Here is a 27,247-nt window from a genome sequence, read left to right as displayed (position 1 = left end):
GGACATGTTTGCCAGCATTTGTTAAGTATCCAGGTATGTTATATGGTCATACCAAATGGTATTTTTGACTTTAGAGAACACAATTTAGGGCATGTTCCATTAAGATCTTAGACAGTGTTATGGACTCAAGGATTTGATTTGGCAGAATTTTGACAGCTGTTTCCTGGGTAAAGTTTGCAGTAAACCCCAAGGACAAGTGATATGAGCTTTGGGTCTGAGTGAGTGATATCATTTTGGATTAGTTCAAAACATACAGGTTGTTGGTTTATTTTCTTATGCAAGTACATGAGAATATGTCATTGTCTTTGGCTACAAATGATGGCTCCAGTTCATTTTTTTAGTTCCAGTATTTGTTGCCAGGTCTAAGCACTTTTCTGGGTGTAGGATGTTTCATAAGCAGCAACTAACGTTGCATGGGAGCTGGTGATATTACATATCAATTTTGTGAGTTGATCATACAGTCAGAGTAGTTTTGCTCTTTTAAAGCCCTTAAATTTATTTTTTTTTCACTGAGGGTTGGGTGTTTGAAGCATCAAAGAATGTCACTGATTTATGGTCAGACTTACAAGGGATGGCGATACTATAGATACAGCATTCATTAGGAGGCTATACTGCCAAGGGTAAGATCTAGAATATTTTCTCTATTGGTTGTTTAACTACTTGCTCTACTGAATTATCATTTATTAAGTCTATCAATTTCTGGGCATGCACAATATATTAGTTATAGGTGCACCAGTTTATCACTGGAGAGATTATTTGTATTTCAGACAGTACATTCAGGAATCTCTCATAGTGTCTGGGGAAAGAGTCAGCATCGTGTAACGGGCAATAAACTGATAATTTGTTTTTTTTTTAGGGTTTGTTATAGTTCATTCGTTCTGCTTGGCAGTCTCATGGAATCTGCCAAGAGGTTAGATGTTTTTTGAGAAATATGGAAACCTCCTCACAGCTCAGGTTGGAACACAAGGAAAACACTAAATTTGGGTAACAAGGGATAGATAGCTTTACAATGAAACCAAGTCAGTTATGACAAAGGCATGGATGTACTCACATTTTTAGAAGGCCCCAAGATCAGACAATTTGTTATTTAGACTTCTGACACTGAGAAGTTCAATCTTGAAATAGTTTGATTTAAAATTTGATGTAAATTTATCTTTACCTGTAATGTTGGGATATCCTGTAGCCAGACACTGCCTAAAAATGAGCTATGGGGGGGTGGGGTGACAAGTGCTTTTGCCAGTAAGCAGAAGCCTTGGAAGCAGAAGTGTGGGCTGTTCTTTGCTTCACATTTCAACTGGCCCCATCTATCAGAATGTACAGCATGGTTATAACTGTCTAGTGTGCACAAGCAGTACACCCTCCATTCTATGTAAAGTAATACTCATGTCTAGATCCTGCCTCACCTCCTTAAATATAGTATTCAGTGTCTAGGGTCCTGTCCTCTCCAGTTATAGTATTCAGTGTCTAGGGTCCTGTCCTCTCCAGTTATAGTATTCAGTGTCTAGGGTCCTGTCCTCTCCAGTTACAGTATTCAGTGTCTAGGGTCCTGTCCTCTCCAGTTATAGTATTCAGTGTCTAGGGTCCTCTCCTCTCCAGTTACAGTATTCAGTGTCCAGGGTCCTGTCCTCTCCAGTTATAGTATTCAGTGTCTAGGGTCCTCCCCTCTCCAGTTATAGTATTCAGTGTCTAGGGTCCTCCCCTCTCCAGTTACAGTCGTCAGTGTCTAGGGTCCTCTCTTCTCCAGTTATAGTATTCAGTGTCTAGGGTCCTCTCCTCTCCAGTTATAGTATTCAGTGTCTAGGGTCCTCTCCTCTCCAGTTATAGTATTCAGTGTCTAGGGTCCTCTCCTCTCCAGTTATAGTATTCAGTGTCTAGGGTCCTGTCCTCTCCAGTTATAGTATTCAGTGTCTAGGGTCCTGTCTTCTCCAGTTATAGTATTCAGTGTCTAGGGTCCTGTCCTCTCCAGTTATAGTATTCAGTGTCCAGGGTCCTCTCCTCTCCAGTTATAGTATTCAGTGTCTAGGGTCCTGTCCTCTCCAGTTATAGTATTCAGTGTCTAGGGTCCTGTCCTCTCCAGTTATAGTATTCAGTGTCTAGGGTCCTGTCCTCTCCAGTTATAGTATTTAGTGTCTAGGGTCCTGTCCTCTCCAGTTATAGTATTCAGTGTCTAGGGTCCTCTCCTCTCCAGTTACAGTATTCAGTGTCTAGGGTCCTCTCCTCTCCAGTTACAGTATTCAGTGTCTAGGGTCCTGTCCTCTCCAGTTATAGTATTCAGTGTCTAGGGTCCTGTCCTCTCCAGTTATAGTATTTAGTGTCTAGGGTCCTGTCCTCTCCAGTTATAGTATTCAGTGTCTAGGGTCCTCTCCTCTCCAGTTACAGTATTCAGTGTCTAGGGTCCTTTCCTCTCCAGTTATAGTATTCAGTGTCTAGGGTCCTCCCCTCTCCAGTTATAGTATTCAGTGTCTAGGGTCCTCCCCTCTCCAGTTACAGTCGTCAGTGTCTAGGGTCCTCTCTTCTCCAGTTATAGTATTCAGTGTCTAGGGTCCTCTCCTCTCCAGTTATAGTATTCAGTGTCTAGGGTCCTCTCCTCTCCAGTTATAGTATTCAGTGTCTAGGGTCCTCTCCTCTCCAGTTATAGTATTCAGTGTCTAGGGTCCTGTCCTCTCCAGTTATAGTATTCAGTGTCTAGGGTCCTGTCTTCTCCAGTTATAGTATTCAGTGTCTAGGGTCCTGTCCTCTCCAGTTATTGTATTCAGTGTCTAGGGTCCTCTCCTCTCCAGTTATAGTATTCAGTGTCTAGGGTCCTGTCCTCTCCAGTTATAGTATTCAGTGTCTAGGGTCCTGTCCTCTCCAGTTATAGTATTCAGTGTCTAGGGTCCTGTCCTCTCCAGTTATAGTATTTAGTGTCTAGGGTCCTGTCCTCTCCAGTTATAGTATTCAGTGTCTAGGGTCCTCTCCTCTCCAGTTATAGTATTCAGTGTCTAGGGTCCTCTCCTCTCCAGTTACAGTATTCAGTGTCTAGGGTCCTGTCCTCTCCAGTTATAGTATTCAGTGTCTAGGGTCCTGTCCTCTCCAGTTAAAGTATTTAGTGTCTAGGGTCCTGTCCTCTCCAGTTATAGTATTCAGTGTCTAGGGTCCTCTCCTCTCCAGTTACAGTATTCAGTGTCTAGGGTCCTGTCCTCTCCAGTTATAGTATTCAGTGTCTAGGGTCCTGTCCTCTCCAGTTATAGTATTCAGTGTCTAGGGTCCTCTCCTCTCCAGTTATAGTATTCAGTGTCTAGGGTCCTGTCCTCTCCAGTTATAGTATTCAGTGTCTAGGGTCCTCTCCTCTCCAGTTATAGCATTCAGTGTCTAGGGTCCTGTCCTCTCCAGTTATAGTATTCAGTGTCTAGGGTCCTCTCCTCTCCAGTTATAGTATTCAGTGTCTAGGGTCCTGTCCTCTCCAGTTATAGTATTCAGTGTCTAGGGTCCTGTCCTCTCCAGTCCCAGCTCTAGTAATGTTAAAAATAGTGATCACCAGCACGGGGTTCTCTGTGCCAACTATACCATTTATACTCATGCTGCTGTTCAGGGACCCTTTCTTTGTTCCCTCTCCAATAATGTTAACATATGCTCATTTCCCAGGGCCACTCCTCACCTATCTCACCTCCCAAAATCATAAATGCCCCGCTATGTGCTCAGAGTTCCTCCCTTCCAATCCCAGCCATCATGTAGAACTACAAGTATTACATTAAGTCACTCTGGTACACGATGCCTGCATGTGCATACCAGAGGGGTTCAGAGTAATGCTGCTTAAGCATCTAATTGGTATGCTCGATGGATGGTTCCAATTTACCACATGAATACTTGGCATATCATGTCAGCATGTAGGCAATGCTACGATACCATGTTGAAGGTAAAGAGTGACCAAGTATGACAACGTGCCCAGATGACTGGCAGGCCCTCCTTATGCCACTATATACATAAGAATGCTTTCACACCTTAGGATGTTGGAGAAGACCTCTCGTATGCTGGGGTGGCAGTGCTAAACTGTATGCTGTAATATTATATAAATAAGCTGGCCCCATACCTTGGAGCTCCCATGATTCATGAATCAGAAGTGCTATTTTGATGCTTTATATAATGGCATAGTGTGTGTTGCTGTTAATCTTTTACTCTAATTCACACTATGCATTACTGATGGCAGAGTGATGTTTATTAACTGCACTGTCACTCTGCCATGAATATGGCATGGTAAAAGTCAGCACAAGAGACTTAAAAAGAGCAGTGTCATGCTAAAACCTTTCATGTACCGTTCTCCCTTAACTAATCTGACTGTGATATAGTGTTAGTGAAACATGTCACTCATTGTCAAGTAACACACATACACACACCTCATAATAAAACATACATCACCATATAACACAGAGGTATTATGAAACAGCATGGAGTCATCATAACAAGACACAAAGCAAAATACTAATACAACACAGACTATGAGAAATCAAGGTCAATAGATGTTTGTTAGTGATATTTATCATGCTTCAAACTTACAATGTCCACTACGACCACAGCTTTTAATTTTAAGTGTATTAAGACATGGAATTTTCAATGCCAGTAGGCATAGCATTCCAAAGCAGTATTATATATTTATTATTATATGTATTATTATAAAAGCACAATATATATTAATGGAATATATGTGAACTGTTTTTGACTGTATGACAATGTTTCTAAAACCAAGCTACCAGATTGTATAAGTGATATTAGCATTATATTTACATATAAATAATATCACCTGTGACCCATCTTAAATATTATCAATTTATATTTAATAAGCACAATCTGTCCTTGGCGGTATGACTTTATATCCTCACCAGCTGTGGCTGCTTTTTGACCATATCTATGTTAATAAGACATATTTCACCTCCTCCTATGTCATACTTGCAACCTATAACCAAGATGGGAACAGCCAGCTACCTATGCAATAGGAAAATAACCTCAGGGTCGCAGGGATTTGCACTTTTCACAGCCCAGAATTACATGTGCTGCAATGACTGGATCAATACAAGCATCAAACAGTGACTTACTTAAATGCCTAACAGCATGTACATTTTTCCTCTGTAGGTTCATAGGTTGATACTAGGCTGCCATTAATAGCCTAGTCACAATATCCCAAATAGTAGGTACCCATTGATTTATAGCCAGTTTTGACCCCTTTTAATGAGGGATTGAGGGCCACATCTGTTGCATATTTATGTCTGCCCATCCCTTAAAGAGAATCAGGGAGCTACTGGGCTTTATAGCCAAAGGAAGGGATTCTCTACTATGTGTATCTATGTTGTCAGCAGGTCCTATTTATGTTTTGGTGGAAATTAAGATCTCTTGAGCGGGTGTTTAGTGTGTTATTAGTTTTGTAAAATGTGCAGGAGGTCATTTAGGACTAGATTCTTTGAGGCTGTGTAGGCTAAACTGTCATCACCTGTCAAGAGCCTGTAAGAAACAGAAAAAAGAGAGAGATTGCTTTAGGCCAATCTGGGTACCTCAAGGAAGATATGCCCCTGGAATATCATGGTGAGGAAATGGTGTGGTGGCACATGGGTCATGTGATTAGACAGGTATATACCAAAAGTTCATAGTTTCATAGGTAAGTAGTAGGTTGGTTTGCCCTTGTGGGCCATTTAAAGCCTAGGCAATTTTGCTTTCAAAACTGAGAAACAAACCCTGTTGTGTGTGTGTGTGTGTGTGTGTGAAGTAAACATTATACCAACCCCCAAATTGGATCATTAAACTCTATTATGGACCTGATGAAGGAGGAGTAAAGAGGGATGATAACTTCCTTCTATCTAGAAGAAATTACCCCGTTGACTAGTCTGGCTAGATAAAACGATTTCCTAACAACAGTGGCTACATGGTGGTAAATGAAAATGCAAAGGTTCGTAATGACTGACTTTCAAAGGGGTGTTACCTTTGTGGTAGGTGTTTGGGTGTTCAGTTTTTCCAAAGAACACAATGCTGCATTTCTTGGCATTTAGTTTTAGGCTATGGTCCAGGGACCATTTTTGGTGGTAGGTGTTTGGGTGTTCAGTTTTTCCAAAGAACACAATGCTGCATTTCTTGGCATTTAGTTTAAGGCTATGGTCCAGGGACCATTTTTGGTGCATCTCATTTCCTCATGAAGAAAATGAAAGTCAGATGGGGAATTAATACCAGGCCCAAGTTTACAATTATCTGCAAACATGGTCAACTTTGACATCAGAGAAGTAAATACCAAAGAGAACTGTTTGTAGGGCTGATCCCTGGGGCACTACTGGAAACTACCCTTTTTGAAGAGAGTATGCCTCACCCACTAACAGATTTGGTTCTGCCATTAGCCAGTTTGATACCCGTAGGGTGATAAAGAGTTTGCATTTAGTTTGATTAGCTTATCACTAATGCCAAAATCCAGGATGGTATCAAAAGCCTTGTTCAAGTCCTGGTAAGCAATGTGAACCAGTTTTCCAGAGTCTAATGTATCACTGACTTGTGCAAAAAATGCACCACAGTAATCAAACACTCATCAGTGAGCACAAGGCAGTCTGTGTACTGCCTCAATGTTCACATTGCTATCAGGCCTGGCAAAAATGGTGACATAAACTGCGACTTCATGATTCTCAGTGCACAGTGAAATAGAAAGTACTAATGACTGCTAATTTAGCAAATTTGCAGGTGGGGTCTATACACTAGAAGATTAGGACGAACTAGTCAAAGGCCCACAGTTACAATTACACATGTAGAGTTTCAATAAATGAGGGGTTCAAAAGTCAGTAAAAAGTATAACAACAACTAAAAGATATATGAAGCAGTTACCATCAGCTTGGCTCATTGTCACAAAAGTCCTTATTTTACCAGATCTAGCATCACTTATACAGTTAACAATGTTATTAATTTATTTAGTAAATACATAAATAAATAAATAATCCTTTTTTAAGAAGAAACATCTTTATTGAATTATCTCTTACGACATAGGCAATCATACATTTATATAAATGAAGACAAACCATATTGATATGTTTAAAGTTGCCTACATTATACATCACATATAATCTTCTATATAGTTATTCTAAGTCAAACATTACATAGCTCATTCAATTCCTGCCTTCCTTTAAACCTCATTCCTCCTCCTAAACATTATTCTGCATTATTGTTCCCACAATTTCCATTTTTTCTAAGTAATTTGCTCCTACCCCAATTCTAAAGATCCTACTTCCAGTTATTTTTTCTGTTACTATAATTACTACTTCTAGTACAGACAGTGATTTCCATTTTCTAGTAATTTGTTTTTTGGCAGCCACCAGAATAAAACTCAGCAATGCTTTACTATGTCTAGGCAATTTAATTCTGTATCGCAGCTCAATAAACATTTTCCTTTGCTACTCCAATTTACTCTGCCCAGTATTTCTGACAGAGCAGTCTGCAGGGAATTTTTAAAGTCTGCCAACTCATTACACTCACAAAAATATGTTCCCCATTATCTCCTTCTTCCCCACCACACCTCCAACATTTACAATCTACCTGAAGAAAATTATTTTGGATTCTGCTTGGGGAATAAAATACCTATACAAACACTTCTAAGCAAAGATCCTAGATCTTCTAGACTTTGTTGCATAGTTGGGAGCCATACATATATTCTGCCATTGTTTCTTTGTGAAATGATTATACAATCTCTCTTCCCAGTCCTTTCTAACCTCCTTTGATTGATTCCTATAGTTATCATATAATATTTTATATGATGGTATTAATCCTTCATTGAAAATTGATAACCACTGATGCGCTTTTAATATTATTTTCCTGAAGCAGTTGCTTATATTATTTAAGGCAGTCTTAAATAGGCCCTGCTGTACATATGCATAGTGTTCAGGGGTGTGCAAACAGGCTTGGCTCTCACTCCTTAATAGCAGTGCACAAATGACAAGTCATTTTCACAAATAAGGGAGCTCCATCAGATTCATTTCAAGCCAAAACACTCATTAAAACCAACAATATAATCACAACTGGCTCAGGAACAACAAGAATGGTCACTTTATTTCCAAAACAATTAATTCTGTTTTAATACACGAGGAAGTACTCTGGGGAAAAGCTGCTACTAGTTTTATTTTACTTTTTTAATGAAGTAACCCTTCTTGTTGTTCCTGAGCTGACTGTGATTGCTTAGACATTGTACAAATGACCCCATTATCTTTACAAACTGGATACATTTTACACAGTAGTATATACAGCCTCCAGTGCCCAATTCATTTCTGCTGTCACCACAACACAGCTACTGTGGTGCTATGCGTGTGCTTTATACAAACACACAGTCCTTGAGGAGGAAATAAGAATTTATTGACTAGCATAGCAGCCATTGTGATTTACATTACATTTATGTTGCTCGTTAGGTGCTTGAAAATAAGTCTAGCACATCAGATAGTATCATTTGTATCACATACTCTAATAGCACCTGCAGTATTAGGAAGCAATGCAAAGTACTGTTAACAGCATAGCTGGGAAGAAACGTCTAAATAAATTACAAACTGTTCAATAGGCATGGGGAGAGTTATACAGTACGCCAGCATGACAGTACTGTGTGCCTTGCCTCTGGATGGCACAGTGTATGCCCAGAAAGCCTTACATTTGTAAGAATAATAAAATGTGTACATACAAGAAACAATAGTGGACAGTACAGAGTATTGCTGCTAAGATCATAAATAAGACTGGAAAGCCCAATTCAGAAGCATTCTGTACAACACTGTATTCATTGTGCATCTCTGAATACTAGTATTCATCTACAACTCATTTAGACTTTGAACTCTTATGACTGCAGTCACTGAACTACTGGGTTCTGCCAGTGCAGGGGCATGTTTTGGGGTGTACAGACCTCAGTGCAATGCAAGTATATATAGTAGGACATCTATGTATAAGCTAAGCTATAGCTTCAGTTTCATCACTATACAAGTAACACAGTAATGTGTTTAGTGTGTGTGCGCCTGGGGGGGGTAAAGGTTTACACTGTATGAATGTCATCACAGCAACTGAAATACATTACTGTGACAATTACTTATGGATTTATTAGGCTCATTTGATCACATTCAGACATCTGAGGTGTACACAGTCAGAAAAGTATAATTGTTGTGAACATCAGTGTGGGTGTGAGTATGCAGTTTGAAGGGGTTGCAACAGGGTATACTGTATACATCTTGTAGCATCAAGATTAAAAACATCACTGAGGTCATTATTTATGTATATATCCATTCTTTTTATCACAACTAAATATCTCAAGTGTAGACAATCAAAAAGTGCCTGTAATTGTCACGTGTGTGTGTGTGTGTGTGTGTGTGTGTGTGTGTGTGCGCGCGTGTGTGTGTGCATGTGTGTGTGTTGATAGTAGTTGCATTGGGTTGCACTGCATGCATCTGACAGCCAGAAGCTTTGATACATTATTGTGCCCATTACTTATGCACTTATTCATGTGTTTGATCACAATCAGACATCTAAGTATATGCAGTCAATAACATGTGTAGGGGGGGACAGGGGAAATTTCAGTGGGTTGCACTGTATATATGTAATGCATAGTAATCCTCTTTGGAAAAAACAGAGTACCCGCAAACTACAACATAGGAGGTAATCCCCTGAAATCTGAAGAAGAAATAAGGGATCTAGGGACCCAAGTAGATAGCCAGCTTTCCTTTGATAACCATGTTGCCAAAGTGGTTAGAAAATCCTTCTATGTGACCCATCTGATCATGAAAGGGTTTGCATCAAGATCTAAGGATGTAATGGTGCCCCTCTACTCTTCCCTCATCAGACTTATTATTGAGTACAATGCACCAATTGGAATGTACCTGGCTAGACATCTCCAGCATCTGGAGAGACCACAGAGGTACCTAACCAAGGGAATTACTGGCCTCAAACAGTTGCCCTATGCAGCACGATTGAAAAAGCTAAGACTGTTCTCTGTTGCATACCGCTTTCTCAGAGGCGATCTCTGTCTAACGTACAGAGCCATGTCCAACCCAGAATTGTTGAACATGCTCCATCTTAGCAAAACCAAACCTACTCGAGCTACACGCTCTAGGGATATAAACCTCAACACAACAATGAATAGAACATGCTGGAGGGACAGATTCCCTTCACAGAGACGTCCCTTACTATGGAACAGGGTCCCGATCTACATAAGACAGAGCCCCTCACTATCACTCTTCAAGAGGAACCTTGATGAGTGGATGGGTAACAGAAAGTTCACACCAGAGATCACACCAACAGCACTACTAGATAGGGGCCAAGGGAACTACTAAAGGGGCGGTGAATACCGCACAATGTGGCTGGGCTAATATATGCCTTCGGGAGTACCAACCTATGAACCTATGAACCTATATGACTTTCAGCAATGATCTGGAATTCATTGCTGTGACCATGTATTACATATTTACCTCACAATTTCACTTTTGAAGTGTACACAGTTAATAAAGAAGCCATAAGTTTGAGGCACATCTGTGTGTATGCATGTGTGTGTGTCTGTGTTTATGTGGGTGTGTGAAAGGGGTGGGGGGTTTGCAATGTGTTGCACTGTAGGCATCTTATACCACTGAGGTGGCCATTACGTATACATTCATTTATTCATTTGTTCTCAATCAGACGGTGAGATCTATGCAATCTTTAAACTGCCTGTAATGTGTGGGCAAGGAGACTGAAAATTAAACTGACTGAAATCTGCTGTCATTTGATACCACAGTAAATGTGAGGGCACAGAGGTACAGTAAGCATTTTTTTTTTCAGAAAGATGCTGTTTGGCACATGTTGCTTCCTTCCTGTAGTCAAGAATTGCACATAAATTCAAGACTGGATGGAATACACAAACAAGTTATTTAGCACAGCAGGAGGAAACAGACACCTGGCAAATTAGGATCTGTAGTCAGCTGGTAAAGAACTGTGCAGACAAAATGCTCCTAGTGGCTCTTGTCCATCTTGGAACTGTGTTTCTTTGTTTTTTATCTTTGGTCCTTCTGCCATCAGAAAACACAACAGAAATCACTTTAGAGATAATCATGTCCACTGTGTTTACATAAGAGCTTATTTTGCACAGAAAACTACTTACAGGCTTACTGAGTCAGGACTTTTAGTTGCATAGCCAATCATACTGTATAGAAGCATGATGCTAGTACCTCATGTCTTCATTTTCACTTAAACAGCATATGAAAGCCACATCTGTACCTGAGCTGCAGTGTTTCCAGCAGCTTGTTTTAAGAGAAACATACAATTTACAAACCTTCATAATTACATTTATTTTTATTTATTTTTGGTAATTAAATGCTGGGTAAACTATGTTTCATGGGCTGTTAGAGACTGTCAAAAACACAGAGTATTACTTTTAACTCATTTTACCCTTAATTTGTGTTACTAGTATTATTCGCTATCTACCTTAACAGATACCCTCCTATGCAGTGACTGATGGTACAAACTACATCATGTAACAGACCTGAGCCAATGTTAGCATGCACAGTAAAACCTACTGCATAGCAGTGCACAGCACTGCAAAGACATTTGAACTGTTGCTGTAGTGTTGTTATTGATATTTATAGGGAGTGGACTTGCATTGTGAGATTTTTGTCTACTGCGTATTTTACCACTTAACTGCTGCTACATCACGGACATTCTTTTATTACAGGTGCCATAATATTTTATTGACTATTACTTGCCTCAAGTATGTTTAATAGCATAAAGGGCATCAGCATGAAATGAATGATTTCAAACTTTATCTCAAAAAGCTTTCTTCACCTTGAGATCTTGACAATACTCATTAGACACATCACCCTCCATGCTTTCCTGGATGCAGACATACAACAAACTGAACACTAAGTATGCCCATACCACAGAACGCCTCATTTGACATTATATCCCCTGTATCTCTGGCTCACACAGAGAAACAGATCATTTTATATCTGACTGGATATAACACTAAGTATGCCCATACCACAGAACCCCTCGTTTGACATTATATTCCCCATACCTCTGGCTCACATAGAGAAACAGATCATTTTATATTTGACTGGATAAGAAACGTTGGTGTGAGGCTTGGTTTTTGTCTTTATGTTTCACAGTATCTTCCTCATGATCTGCTTCATGCCACACAACATGGTATAGCATATAAAGCCTTTAGCCATGAACATCTCACCCATGCAATATATATGTGGTTTATTGCCTGAACAGCATGACTGAAAGGAGGCATGAAGCATAAGGACATTCATCTTATCTCTAATGCCATGCAACATATCCACAGAAATGCAAGTGCCAGTCATTGTGCCTTGAGCCACATAACCTTAGATTACTGACAGTTATTATCCAAATGGTACATGAAAAGTACAGTTAAAAAATCCTAGTTGTACTCTTAACAGCAGATGGAGTAACTCCTAAACTAATGATATGAGGTGTTGGGGGAGACAGTGTTACTATCAGTCCATTTCAAATGTGGTAGGTGACTGGATCTGCTATATGCCATTCCCAAGTGCAGCACATAGAAACAGACATAGAAAGCTATGAGAAGGCTAGCTGGATGGTTAGGAAAGGCCAGAAATGTGGATTTCAATCTTACTATTTAGTTTACTTACTTCTGTGCAGGAGAAACACATTTTTGCCATAAAGTTTATTTTAAAAAAAATCTGTACATGCTTTGGCTGATTTAATGTGTGCATTAATTTATCTTTTTTTTTTTTTTTTTGCAAGTTGTGATGATGTGGAACAGAAAGCATTCAGTGAAATAACGTGACAACAGACAACACGAGTGCAAGATTTTTTAAACAACAGCTAAAGCTTACAAATAGAAATACAGAAGAAATGTTTTTGTATAGAGCCAGCTTCCTCCACCTGCATACCATCTGACTTACATATAATAAGTCTGAGATCACAAAAGCACGAGGAAGAGGGAATGCATGTAGTCCTCATCCCCCTGAGGTTTTAAAATTTCAGCATTAAAGTGTGGGAGTATGGAGGGTGACTGAGTCTTACACCCCTTCAGAAACACTTCAGAAGGGTATTAACTTTGAAGTTTTTGCCACAACAATGTGTTAATGTGTTTTCCATAATTTCATTTACTATACTGTTTGGTGCAGTCATTAATGGATTGGACTAAACTGTATAATTTGCTAAGCACTCAGTTTTCTTTATATGGAGTGCCACCCCTTTGGTTACAATCCAGTGATCCACATAGCGAACTACTGCCAACTACTTCTGCTATTGCTCACTATGCTGCCTAGTATTCACTTTAGTTCTTCTGTCACTTCACACACATATTCCTCATCTTTAAAGCATCTTCTATAACTATTACAGATGTTTCCTGTTGCTACCGTATTATCCCTGTTGCACACTTTTGCCTTGCTCTTCCCAGCACTGACGTGCACTTATCTGCATTCAGTCTAAGTTGCCATGCATTTAACCATTCATCTAACATATCTGAGTGCTTGAGCTCTTTGCCTGCATTCCAAGCTACTATAGCAAACATATGTTCATCCTTCTGCTACCCAGAAGAAGATGGTCTTTTCTTAACAGGGTTGGGAAGGTGGCCTAATGGTTAAGGTGTTTGCCTTACAAACACAAGGTACAGGGTTTGAGTCTCACAGGGGATAAATGGCTAGGCTTAAAATGGCTCGCAGGGGCAGTTAGCCTAGTACTAATCTATGAATCTATGAAACAGTTTCTTGACAAGGTCACACATAAATATTAATGGGGGGGGGGGGGCTCCCCATTGAAATACTGGCAATCGAAAAGCAAAGTGCCAAAAAGATGGAAAAAAAAGACCTACAACACAAGAGAAGAGTGACTCTTGAAAAATCGCTCTTCTCCTTAAAACTTTTGCAGGGCCCCCCACCCCACAAACATATGTATACCTGCTCCAAGATCACCATACCTCAGACAAAAGGGAATATTCCAAGAAATGGCACCTCAGACTTAGTATATGTGAGCCCATTCTTTCGACCATTCAGTCTCTGCATTTTTGGAGTCACTCTAGCGGGTTCCAACATTTCAAATGGATATCTTAAAGGGGATGATGTATACTACTGAACAGATCTGAAGAAGCGAGCAAACAGTCTGTTGGTTTTACGCAGGCATTTAGTTTTGGCAGAGGATGACATCTGGGGTATAGTGTTAGGTGACTAATATGATATAGTAAATGTAAACATTCCGTGACAGTTGTTGACTAACATTAATATGATTTTGTCCACAAGGGCTGTTGAAGGGTACAATCAGAATGGTTAACTGTAAGTGGGAATTGAGATTAAAGGTACCGCTTTTTAACACTTCTTGTAAAACACTGTGGATGGTTTGTTTCACATTTGTGAGTCCTTTGTTAAACACAAGTAGTAAAGTCCCCTCTGACCTAACATTAGCTTGCATGTGAGATTTATAGTGATATGGATAGTACTTTCCTCTATGACTTTTGGCCTAATCAGAGTCTTGATTTGGTCTAGCAATGGCTTTCAGCTACACATCTGGGTAATCCTCAAGTGGAGGTGCTTTTCAGTGCAGTCTTTTGTGTTTTAAATTGATTTGCCTTGGAAGTGTCATTAGTTATATTCTCACTTTGTACAATAAATGACAATCAAGTGAAGGCACCTCATTTGTCTATTCTAAGAAACCTATGCTTGTTTGCAGACTTCCTGCAGCTCAATGTCAGCAGATCTGTCTTTAATGATTATTCTAACAGACAGACGTCTGGAAAATGAATACCATGTGATGAGGCCCAATTCCAAATGCCTTATGTATACTGAACAGAAAAGATGCTAGGTGAGAGAGGAGAAATAGCTTCTGAGGGTACTCATAGCAGTGTGGAGAGAAAGGTATATCCCAGATGACTGTAGAATAAGCATACTTGTACTGATGTACAAGAACAAAGGGTACATTCACAACTGTGGGCAGTAGAGAGGTATGAAACTCCAGTCACATTGCATGAAAGTGCTGGAGAGGGTGATTGATAAAATAATGCATTGTGTAGTAAAAAGTAAGATGGGAGATGAGCATTTCAGATTCCGATCAGGATGCAGCACAACTGACCTGATGTTTGCAGACGAGTGAGACAGATAGAAGGAAGCTAGAGAAGAGGAAAGAGTCCAATTGAGCATTCCTAAACTTGGAAAAAGCATATGACAAGGTCCCAAAAAAGCTGATTTGGGCAGTCTTGCTATGGTTTGAAGTCTCAGAAACACTGGTAGAATTAGTACAAGCTATGTATATGTACAAGGATCCAATGACTCAAGTATGAACAATGTTTGGTCTCATACAGGAGCTCCCAGTGGGAGTGTGTGTGCATCAAGGTTCAGCTCTGAGTCCACTGCTGTTTATATGATGGACTACATAAGCACACAAGTTGGAGGGGACAGATCAACAAAGTTGCTATATGCAGACGATGTGGCATTACAGGCAGTCTCTGAGCAAGCACTTCAGCATAGGATAGGTGGATGGAATGAAAAACTGAAGGCACATGGAATGAAACGGAGTACAGATAAGGCAGTTGCAATGGCAGCAATGGAGTTCAGAAGAACCTGAGAATTGAGAGAGAAAGGAAAACAGTAGGACAAGTAAACAGCTACAAGTATCTGGGAGCGGTATGTGAAGTCCCCTGTTTGGGCCAGTAATCAAGGAGCCTGAATCCTCATCACTGACACTGGAGAGGGATTTTACTTGGAACAAAAATGGATACACCCAGTATTTCCAGATGCAGCTCTCTGCATCAAGCACAATTTCCTTAAGAGCACACAGGGAACACACACAGTCCGGGGTCTGTATTTCTCTCTCTAGGGCCCCAGTGAGACTCCCTACTGGCACAGCTGTAGAGCTGCATCCTCAGCCAAGTGTCCAAGCCAAGTTCTCCGGCACCCTCTCTGTGAAACCAGTGCTTAATATCCCTGCTCCAAGCAGCTGACAGACACACTCTGTGAGATTTGATTTTCACTAATCTCACTATATTTTCCTGACTGATCTAAGGAATTACTATTCCTTGGTCACTTACTAATGCAAGGCAAGATGAAGTACGTGAGAGGTCCTTCTTTGTCATGTTCCAAAAACAGAGTGCTCTTGAGACTTCTGTCTCATCTAGTATTAAAACATTATTACAGTGCTGGATTACAGAATGACATTGCACACATCTGGTCATATGACTTCTGGTTCCCATACTATTCTCTTGGCTAGAAGCTGAACCAGAATCTTGCACACATGTATTACCATACACACAGACAGAGCTTTGCTAGTATGTGTTGCAGCTTCTGGAAGTCATAAAAATATAAACACTTCCACTCTTCCTACATGAGCTAATAAACCATTCTCTGGCACAGATGTTTCATCTCTGACTGCAGTCCAAACTGTACAATACAATCTTTATGGCCTAAATTAAGTAATTTAATTTCTTACTATTTAGTTAGCTGGACTGAGATTAACTCTTCTCTTCTCTTACTGTACCCTTTGTTAAAAAGATATACATTTAATCACTTACAATACAATCAGGACCCACTGTTGGTGCATTTTTAACACAAGCAACATTACAAATACATTTTTCAACACAAGCATCTGTACAAATCAGTTTCATATACAAATGACACAACTCTTTACAAAATTCCAGCTAGCTGTGTTGGCATATGTTACACCTCCACTGCCCTACTTCTCCTGACATAGCTGGCAATACCTCACATCATCACAGGGTGGTTGAGGAGAAGGAAAGTCTGAATGAGAATGTCAAAGCTAAAATCAGAGGGGCTACAGCCAAAAAGCTGAAAAGTAAGGTGTACAAAACAGTGGTGCAACCAGTACTATTGTATGGTACAGCAACCTGGGCAGTAAAAGCAAAGTAGTTGAAGAAGCTAGATGTAATGAAGATTAAGTGCCTGACATGAGTGACAGAGTGCACACTGTGGAAACAGATGAAGAAATGAGAGCAGAAGCCAAAGTGGCTTCAACTGCAGAAAAGATCAAAGAGAACAGATTACAGTGGCTCGGGAACATGTGGAGAAAAGCAAAAGACAATATGTTGAAAAAAACTTTGGACAGACAGGAAGAAGGCAAGAGGACATCATGACATCCAGCAAAGAGGTGAATGAATTGTGTGACAGAAGATCTGCGACAGTCAGGCATGAGTGCTGAAGAAGGCAGGAGAGTGGCTTTGAATAGAGAGAGATGGTGACAGCTGACACATCACCCCGACCCCATGTAGAAAAATGGGAAAAAGGGGGTTGACTATGATTACAGTGAAACTATGTCTTCTTTTGCACTCTTTTAAGTTTTATTGACTTATTAACTAAGTAGCACTACTAGGCAAAATCTTCCTCTTTTTAGGGGTGACCAAGGATCACTGTCTAGTTAATTAACTAGTTTAGGATTACATAGTTAACAAATGGAGACTGAGAAAATCAAAGCAGGGACTACAGGTTGAAGTATATTTATAGCCTAAATTCTCTGCACTAAACTGACAAACCAAAGGCAGACCATTTGAAAGGCAATGCTTAAAACTCATTTAGGGCAGTGGCACATTTATTTCATAAGCATCAGAGGAGATTATGTACAATTAGTTAAATCTGCCCTGTTACACTTCCAAAGCTTGAACATCCAGTTGATAGCAAACTGCCTTGTTACAACCATAATCACATGACAACACCCTAAAAACCTAGAAAGTTTCAGCTGTTCTCAGTCTCTTATTGTCTACTTAGAGGTGATCTCTGCTTGACTTGGAAAGCCATATCTGACCCATCCCTACTTGAAATGCTACACCTAAAGAAATCCCAATGCCCCAGCACCACACTCTCCAGAGATCACAGCCCCATTACCACAATTAACAGAACATGCTGGAGGGACAGGTTTATCTCCCAAGACTGCCCAGCTTTCCATTCATGTCAAGCACAGCACCTCGCTGGCCCTCTTCAAGAGAAATCTTGACAAGTGGATGGGTAACAGAAATGCCAGTTGCCCTACTAGATAGGGGCACTGTGAACTAACATCGGGTGGCATGGTGCCTGGGCAATTTTTTTGGTCTGGGCTTGTAAAGGCTTCAGGTCCATTAGCCTATTGCACACCTATGAACCTATGAACTTCCTGTATTAATGCAATTAATTACATAAAACCACAGGCTAAAACAACTGTGCATGGTGAAAATGTCTTCTTTGATTGTACTGTTCCACCTAAGCACACAATGAATGCGACCTTGTGGCCTGTATTTTTAACCACATTACATGTCCTACAGTAAGTTTTCCTCGAGGTTATATGTTGATATCTTACTAACAAAGGGCGTCTTTTGAGTTGGTACACCAACTAGACAGAAACACATTTCAAAATTGGCCTTAGATATATATTGCATCTGCAGTCTTTATTTTCTTATAAGCTAAAGGGACTTATTTTAATCAGAAGTGCAACATGCCTAGGGCAAAGGGGTTAGCTGACCCGGCTGCAAAGTAACAGACATGATACAGAAATGCAGTTCCTGTGTTATTTTTGTTCAAGTGAAGAGCATCAGATTAAAGGAGCACAGGGGACAGGGCACCAGATCAGAGACTGGTACTGGGTACAAGATGAGCCAGCTACAACTCTGTTTTTTATGTCAGAGGTATGTTTCAAATGGGCAAAGGGAATGATGCACTGTGCAAAGAACTTCTCAGGCTAGCCAGTCTAGGTATCAGTGCTACAGACAGAGTGACAAACCCTCACTCTAAACTACATACCTCAGACCATTCTGTTTCATTATTTGGCCACAGCTGTTGGAAGCCTTACCAACAATCTGGAAGACTCCCTCACCACTTGATTTTGCCTCTCAGTATTTCTCTTTTGTTTTCCATCTCTCTCTGGAATTCCATCTAATTCAATTATTAGATATGGCTATATCTCACGAATATATTGTACATTTCATTGTTTATATACTAGGATCAGAGGAAGTTACTAGGCTATTGGCCATGAGGCCCTTACAAGCCTAGCAAAGAATATAACCCATGTTCCAACAAGTCAGCACCCTATGCCACTGTACAGCAGGGACACAGGTGGAATCCCAGTGGTGTATTTTCTGCTCCCCATCCAGTTATCCAGGCTGCTCTTAAAAAGGTTTAATGAGGTAGTCTGCTTTACGTGGAGAGGGAGTCTATTCCACAAAATGGGGAATCTCTGGAACACAAATCTGTCTCGCCAACAAGTCCTATTGATGTCACAGACCAGGTTGAGGTCTCGAGTGTCTGTTACTCAAGTGGAGCTTGACTTGCGGATATGCAGCAGTCCCATCAGGTCAGGGTCTGAGATTGCTTTGTATGCCAGACAGAGGTCACCTCTGAGGAGTCTGTAGGAGACTGAGTAGAGGGACAGGGCTTTTAGCCTATCTGTGTAGGGTAGATGTTCGAGACCCTGGATTCTCCGGGTGAGGAATCTCTGTGGTCTCTCCAGCTGCTGCATGTGCTTTGTGAGGTACATGCCGAAAGCAGCACTGTATGCAATAATCGGTCTTATAAGGGAAGAATACAGGGATGTTATGACCACCTTGTCCCTGGATGAGATACCCTTCCTATGAGGTGGGCACTACATTTTTGAATTGTATTCTGCTTGTATTTGTCAATGATGTAACTCTTATTGTTTGTATATTCCGGGCTGAGGCTGAGTTGTGATCAGTGTTCAGCCCCAGTTAATATATTCAAATAGATAGATTGATAGATACACAGATTCATATTCCTAGTTCAGAAGAAGTGTTTAAAATATTACAGGTCTGTGATGGCACCACCATTTCTGTGATTCTAAAGTAACTATTTCAAGCACAACTGATCTCAGTTAAAGGTTTTACCTGTGTTACATTGATCTTGAAATCAGTCTTTTCAAACAATTGCTCTAAACTGGTTTGCTTTTTCTCCAACATCTCTACCTTCATAGACATCTTCTGGGTAAAGTTTTTCTGATCCTGGAGCTCTCTTTGCAACTCTGCATTCTATGGAAAAGCAGAAACAAGTTAGATATGGTTCTAATTCAGACATTTTTTAAACTGAAAAGGGGTGGAACCTGTTCTGTTGTTCACATCACTATGTATTATAAGCTGGAATCATGCCCACTATTTAATATTTTGCAACTCACTGCGTCATAATACAAGAGAGTTACATTCCCCAGATGGTAAACGTATTTATTTTGGTTTAATAGGATGGTGCAATTAGGTAGAGGCATTTTCAGGGAAGGCCCAGGGAGAAAACCACTGAATGCTCATTCAAACATACAACATACAATGGCTATATGATACCGTCATACATACATGGTAGCAGCAGACAGCAACCAGACATTACAATTAGCAGCTCATACAATACAAGCTTTTGTGGAACAACTTAACATCTCACAATAGAAATCAATAAAAACATTATATAAAGCATTTATGTCTTATGTACAGCAGTACTGCAGCTGTGAAGTTGTAAACCATTTTGGCTTGATGAAAAAGAAATAATGTATGTAGGACAATATCTTATTATAACCATACTTTAATACTCAACATTAGCTGGTCACAAGTCACTCTTGGTACTCCTGTCAAACTGATAGTAGAATGAAAGAGTACAAGTACTGTGTGCCCATTGTTAATTTTTCAACAAAATGTAATCTCGAGCTGAGCAAGTTGTGAATAAACTAATGCTTTCATGACAATAGAACATTTTCCTTAGACAGCTGTCTATTTGTGTACTCGTGAGCAAACAAAGGTTAGATGCTACATCGAGCATGGGGAGTTAATACGTTTATCAAATCACTGGCAAATACCAGTTTTGCCACAGTCAGTCGATTCTAGTTCTTGAAGTGGTGAGCACAGAACAAATTGTTGCACGGGGATGGGGTATATGCTACAGCAATTTAAGCACCATTTTACCCTCTAAAAGCACTGTGATTGTCTGGCATTCCATAAAACTGCAATGTCTAGTACTTTAGATTAAGCTCAAAACAGACTTGGTAACCACAAATCCAACAACGGAATACTTGAGCAGTTCAAACACTGGAACTCACACAATTCTTCAAAAGCACTAACACGTTTATTGCACTAAAACAGTAACACTAAAATGAGTTAACCTAGGTTTCGTCCTACATTCACGGACTTCATCAGAACAAATGAATTCAATCCCACACTCCCTTTAAAAATACCTCTAAATTAATCAATAATTCAATTAGACCATTGGTATCCATGACAACATTAAAAACGTACTCCCTAGCAAAACTTACTTCTGAAACTAAGTTGTTGGTTAAAAAGACATATACTTATTGAAACATTTACATTTCACACCATTTTGCATAAAATCTAAGACGGACCGTAAAATTTGTTCGTTAGCAAAAAGAATTTTAAAATTATAAATGCATTCAAAATAGGTTACATAGCATTTGAAGTAATAAAAATAATGTTAAAAATAAACCTAAGTAATTAAGACTTTATAGAATACCCACTATCAAATTACTTCCTATGTCACAAGGAACCAAGTTTAAACCTAAACTTTATCCTAAAATATGTTTTAATTTTAATAAAGGGGAGAGACTGATGCTATCATTAATGCCCGGATAAGTGGTGGCATCTAATCTTATCTGCCACTTCATTTCACTTATGTCCAAATGGATATCCAATACACAACCTTGACTATCCTTAATTTGCTGTATTACACTAAATTTAAATTCACGTTTGGGATGCTGTCTAATATGTCTACACAGGGCATTAGTATTTTTCATATGTCTAATGTCCAATACATGCTCACCTATCCTTTCTCTTAATGTTCGACAGGTTTTACCTATATAAAATGCTGGACATTGATCACATCTAGCTACATATACAACATTCCTACTAAAACAATCAAAATGCCCCTTAATATAAATAACTTCATGGGCTACTACAATGTTGTTGCCTGTAATGGAAATGTACTTACAAATACGACATCTTCCACACTTAAAATTTCCTACTGCCCTACAAGACTTTGCTCTGTGGAGATAATTCCTTTCTAAAAGATTTTTAAAGGATCTATTTTTCCTATATACGTTTATGGGTGGAGTTCTAATTTTACTGGAAACATTCACATCTAATTTCAAAAGTTCCCAGTTCCTTCGTATAACCTTAACCAAAAATTCTGTGTCCACAGTGTAAGTAGTAATAAAATACAAACACACTTTCCCTTCTCTTTCTTTACTTTTCTTTTTAATAGTTTCCACATTAACTACCTGTAAACCAGTGTCCCTAATTTCTTGTATGTTTACCTTTAAAATAGGCGGATAGAATCCTTTATCCCTTTTTAACATAACCTCATCTTTTATAGCACTAACTAAGGTAGCAGGATATCCTCTTTTTGTAAACATTTCCATAATAAATTGCAATTCATTCTTTAAATTCTGAAGGTCATTGGTCATTCTGGCAGCCCTAACCATTTGGCCTTTAACTATAGCCTTTTTCTGATGGTTAGGGTGCCAGCTTTGATAATTTAAATAGGAGTTGGAGAAGGTAGCTTTCCTGTAAATATTAGCTGTAAGACTCTTTTTGTCATGATCAACTACTAAATGAACATCCCAGTAACATATTTCTGTAGAACTGTATGTATGTGTGAATTTTAAAAAATCTACAGTGTTATTAATATACTTCAGAAATAATTCCAAATTTTTAAATTCTCCATTCCAAACAATAAAAATATCATCCAGAAACCGTGTGTAATGATGAATATATTGTTTGAATTCACTCTGAAATACATACTCCTGCTCCCAATAAGAAATCACATAGTTCGCATAAATGGGGGCACATGCTGCCCCCATTGCTACCCCTGTTACCTGTTTAAAATAACTACCCTCCAAAAATAGGAAGTTATTATCCAGTACAATTTCCATGAGCGTTACAAAAACATTTACTTGATCTTGTTCAAAAAGCCCGGTTTTATTCAATTGTCTCCCCAACCATTCCAGACCAATGTTATTTGGAATTACTGTGTACAAATTACATACGTCAATAGTGAGGAATATAGTAGAAGTATCTATTTTTACCTCATTTAATTTGTGCAAAAAATGCCACGAATCCCTTGTAATATAATCGAACTTGGTGAGCCCCCCTTGAAGATGATGGTCAAGATACTTACTAATAAATACCGTCTTACTCCTTTTCCCATCCACAATTGGCCTAAAAGTTACATTACTTAAGCCTTTATGTAATTTAGGAATGCCAAATATATTGCTCACCATAGGAAAATCGTTTTTCAAATAATTAAATACCACTTCATTAATCTGACCTTGGTATAGCATATCTTCTATCATTAAATCTATTTTAGAATATGCTACATGACTCTCATTCAATGTAACTTCTTCATATGCCTCACCAGTCAACATTTGGAACATATAATTGCTATAGTCATTTTTATCCATGACTACAATTCCATTACCCTTATCGGGTTTCATAAAACTAATATTTTTATCTGCAGTGAGCTCATTTAATAAGACTATTTCATCTTCACTTAAATTATTTTCACAATTTGAACCATACTTTTTATTTTTCTTAAAAAATTCCCTTATTACTAATTCACAGGCTTTTTCATATAAGGCCACAGTATTATTGACCGGGGGGTTAAACTTACTTGGTTTAGATAATTCCCCACCATTTTGTTCATTGTTTTCAATAACCCACATCTTTATATTCATTTTCCGAGTTAACAATTTTAAATCGACAAGTACGTCAGTAATTGTACCTCTTCTACAAGGTACAAAAGTAAAACCTTTTAAAAGTAATTTAGCATGCTCAATATTTAATTGTCTACTTGAATAATTATATACTTTAAAATCCCCATATTTATTAGAGATAATTGCAGGTTCACTCTCATTTAAAAAATTGCTTTCCTGCTTTAGATTAAGCTTTGATAATGTTTCCAACAGGATACTGAAATATAACTGGAGGTATCTGACAAGAAAAGATGCTGAAATTATTTTTGTCCAGTATAACATTAGAACTTCCTCACTTAAATCAAACCACAAAAGGTGAAAATCTGCCTTATGAAATGAAACATTTCCTCATCCTGAAAAATCTAAAACATTTAAATAACAAAGAACAGGATTTAACATCTAGAAATATGTAAAGGCTTATGGTGGATATAAAAAGTGTACACAACCCTGTTAAAATGCCAGATTTTTGTGATATAAAAAATAAGACCACAATAAATTATTTCAAAACTTTTCCCACCTTTAATGTGGCCTATAACCTGTACAATTCAATTGAAAAACAAACAAATGTGTTAGGGGGGAAAATAAAAAAACATACAATAAGCTGGCTGCATAAGTGTGCACACCCTTAAACTAATACTTTTGATTTAATTACAGCATTCAGTGATATGACTAGCACTGACACATGTCCTTAATCAGTGATACAAATTATTACTGATAGATGGAGTACTGTGTTTACCAGTTGTTGTATGTATTATTCTTAATACATGCAGCACTGCACTTACCCAGTGATATGAATTATTACTGATACTTGGAGCGCTACGCTTATTCAGTGGTATGAATAGTTCTGAAATATTCAGCACTAACCTTACTCAGTGGTATGAATAATTACAGATAAACGCAGCACTGTGCTTACCCAGTGATATACATTATTACTGATACAGGGAGCAGTACGCTTACCCAGTGATATGAATAGCACTGATATATACAGCACTGACCTTAATCGACAATATGAATTAGTACTGATATATGGAGTGCTGTGCTTACCCAGTGATAATTATTAATGATACATGGAGCACTGACCCTAGACAATTATATGAATTATTACTGATACATGCAGCAGTGGCCTTAATCAGTGATATGAAAATTATTGAAACATAAGAGTGTTAAGGTTACCCACAGATTTGATTACTTTACATAGCTAGATACTTCTGGAACAGCTGGAAGAACAGCTGATTAACCATTTCAAACTATAAAGGCAAGTAAGTATTCCCCCTAGGTTTGTACCGTTAATCTGTATGAAAATAATGCCTGACATTTTACATGCTTATTAGTATTGTGTTCTTATAGCTGCACATGACACATAGTGGTTACTGTCCATTGTACCTCTCAACTTCACTGCTAAAGAATTCTGGGAAAAGCCATAAAAATGGTGCTGGAAGGTCAGAAAGCTATAAGTTCTTCTCCCACTCCAGGTAGTCAGATTCATTTTCTAGTATTGAAACAGCAGGGCAACATAAGGGGTTGAGCTATTTCCTGCTGTGTATGCTATTCTTTGGATGAGGCATGAATTATTCAAGTATGAAATATGATGCCTTTCTTTAATGCATGCAAACAAAGCAACACACATTCACACATGTGCATGCCCACACACACACACACACACACACACACACACACAAAATGAAATCTCCAGTTGGCACTTTGGACTGCACATACATGAGCATTCTAATAAAGAAAGGACATAGGGACTGCAGGAATTTGTGACTTCTAAATGGTTACAATAGAGGGAGCTATCAACCCAAGTGACTCAGGTTCATAGGTTGGTACTAATCTATCGGCCCTAGGGCCTATACAAGCCTAGCCATAACAATTCCCTGGCTATTTCTTCCCGCAGTATTTACTTCCCTGGATCCCTGTCTAGCAGGGAGACTGACATGATCCCTGGGGTGAATTTCCTATCTCCCATCCAATCAAGGTTCCTTTTGAAGACGGCCAAAGAGGGGCTCTGCTTGACATGTGTGGGCAGTCTATTCCAGAGTCTGGGGAGTCTCTGGGTCAAGAACCTGTCCCTCCAGCATGTTTTGTTCATTGTGATGACAAGGTTTAGATCCCTGGAGCATGCTTCTCTGAGGGATTGGGATTTCTTTAAGTGTAGCATGTCCAACAGCTCTGGGTTTGACATGGCCTTGTATGTTAAGCAGACATCGCCTCTGAGTAGATGATATGTGACAGAGTATAGGTGGAGTTTTTCTTTAGACGGTCAGCATAGGGCATCTGCTTTAGGCCTGTGATTCTTTTAGTGAGGTATTTATACGGCCTTTCCAATTGTTGCAGATGTCTTGAGAGGTACATACCAAACAGGGCATTGTATGCTATAATGGGTCTAATGAGGGATGAGTACAGTGGGACAATGACCTCCTTTTTTCTGGATGAAAAGCCCTTAGTGATGAGGTGTGCCACATAGAAAGTTTTCCCTGACTGTTGTGGCGATGTGATTATCGATGTCCCTAAGTCTCTTATCACATTTTCAGTGTTTAGTGTACTGCCACCTATGTGGTAATTCACAGGTACATGTTTTTTTCCCAAAGGGGATAACTATACATTTCTTGGCATTGAGCTTGAGCCCATGGCTCTAGCACCAAGCATCTGTTTCTGAAGGGCCTTTTGTAGAATATCCACATTATTTGGGGATTCAATAATGGCTCCACATTTGCAGTCATCTGTGAGCTTCGTTCGCTAGAGTCCCTTTGTGTTGGCCTGTACTTCAAAGAAGTAGATGCCAAACAAGAGCGGTCCCAGGACTGAACCCTGAGGTACTCCACTTGTCACTTGTCTGGAGCTGGATTTGGAGTCAGCTACTTTTACAGTGTGGGTTCTGTCAGTAAGCCAGTTGGCAACCCCAAAAAACATTTTTGTTTTGTAGTTGTGTGTTATCTATACATAATGATCAAGGGAGGTGTTATCTACCAAGAAATATACTTTTTAGCATTTACTTGGAGCCCATGTTTACTTCACCAAGCACTTACTAAGGCAAGTTCATTCTGGAAGGTTTGAGTGTCAGAGGGTGGCTTAACTACAATTCCTAATTTGCAGTCATCAACAACCTTTGTTAGCCAAAGTTCTTCTCGCTCTTTTTGGAGATCTGATAAGTATATACCACAAAGAAGAGTCCCTAAGGGACATTGTTGGTCACTTTCATACTTTCTGTAACTTGTACTATATCTGTCAGCCAGTTATGTATCTTAAGACATACTGGTCAATGTTTAAAGAATTTAGCTTTTTTTATGATGCCAGCATAGGGAGTGGCATTGAAAGCATTGGCCAATTCAAAACATACTGCATGACCACCATCTACAGCCTCATTAAACCTTTCAAAGAGTTTACCAGATTAAATAGACAGAATCTAACCTTCACAAGGCCAAAGTGTTGGGGTTAAAGTTTAATAAGATTCTTAATATTGTAGTTTGTGAGTTTATGAGGTCAATTGTAACATCTCCCATAGCATTGCAGATGAGGCTTTTAAGGGTGAAACTACCCAGGCCTCTTGTAAGACTACCTCATGGAGGGGCATCACCCTTATTGTGGGTCACTCATTCAGGACAAAAATATT

General features: G+C 39.1%; 1 protein-coding gene across 1 annotated transcript in view; it reads right to left on the bottom strand.

Moving 5' to 3' along the window:
- The window catches only part of LOC122794338 (TNF receptor-associated factor 3-like), a 448,040-nt gene that overhangs the window by 29,979 nt on the left and 390,814 nt on the right, over positions 1-27,247 (bottom strand). The window contains exon 9 of the mRNA XM_044062651.1: positions 19,787-19,927. Within this exon, the coding sequence (XP_043918586.1) occupies positions 19,787-19,927 (141 nt within the window). The remainder of the gene's footprint in view (positions 1-19,786; positions 19,928-27,247) is intronic.

This window comes from Protopterus annectens, chromosome 1.part0, assembly GCF_019279795.1.
Source record: "Protopterus annectens isolate FY-2018-M chromosome 1.part0, PAN1.0, whole genome shotgun sequence".
Taxonomy (NCBI): Eukaryota; Metazoa; Chordata; order Ceratodontiformes; family Protopteridae; genus Protopterus; species Protopterus annectens.
Note: the sequence above shows the minus strand (reverse complement) of the source record. Positions and strands in the feature narration are given on the sequence as shown.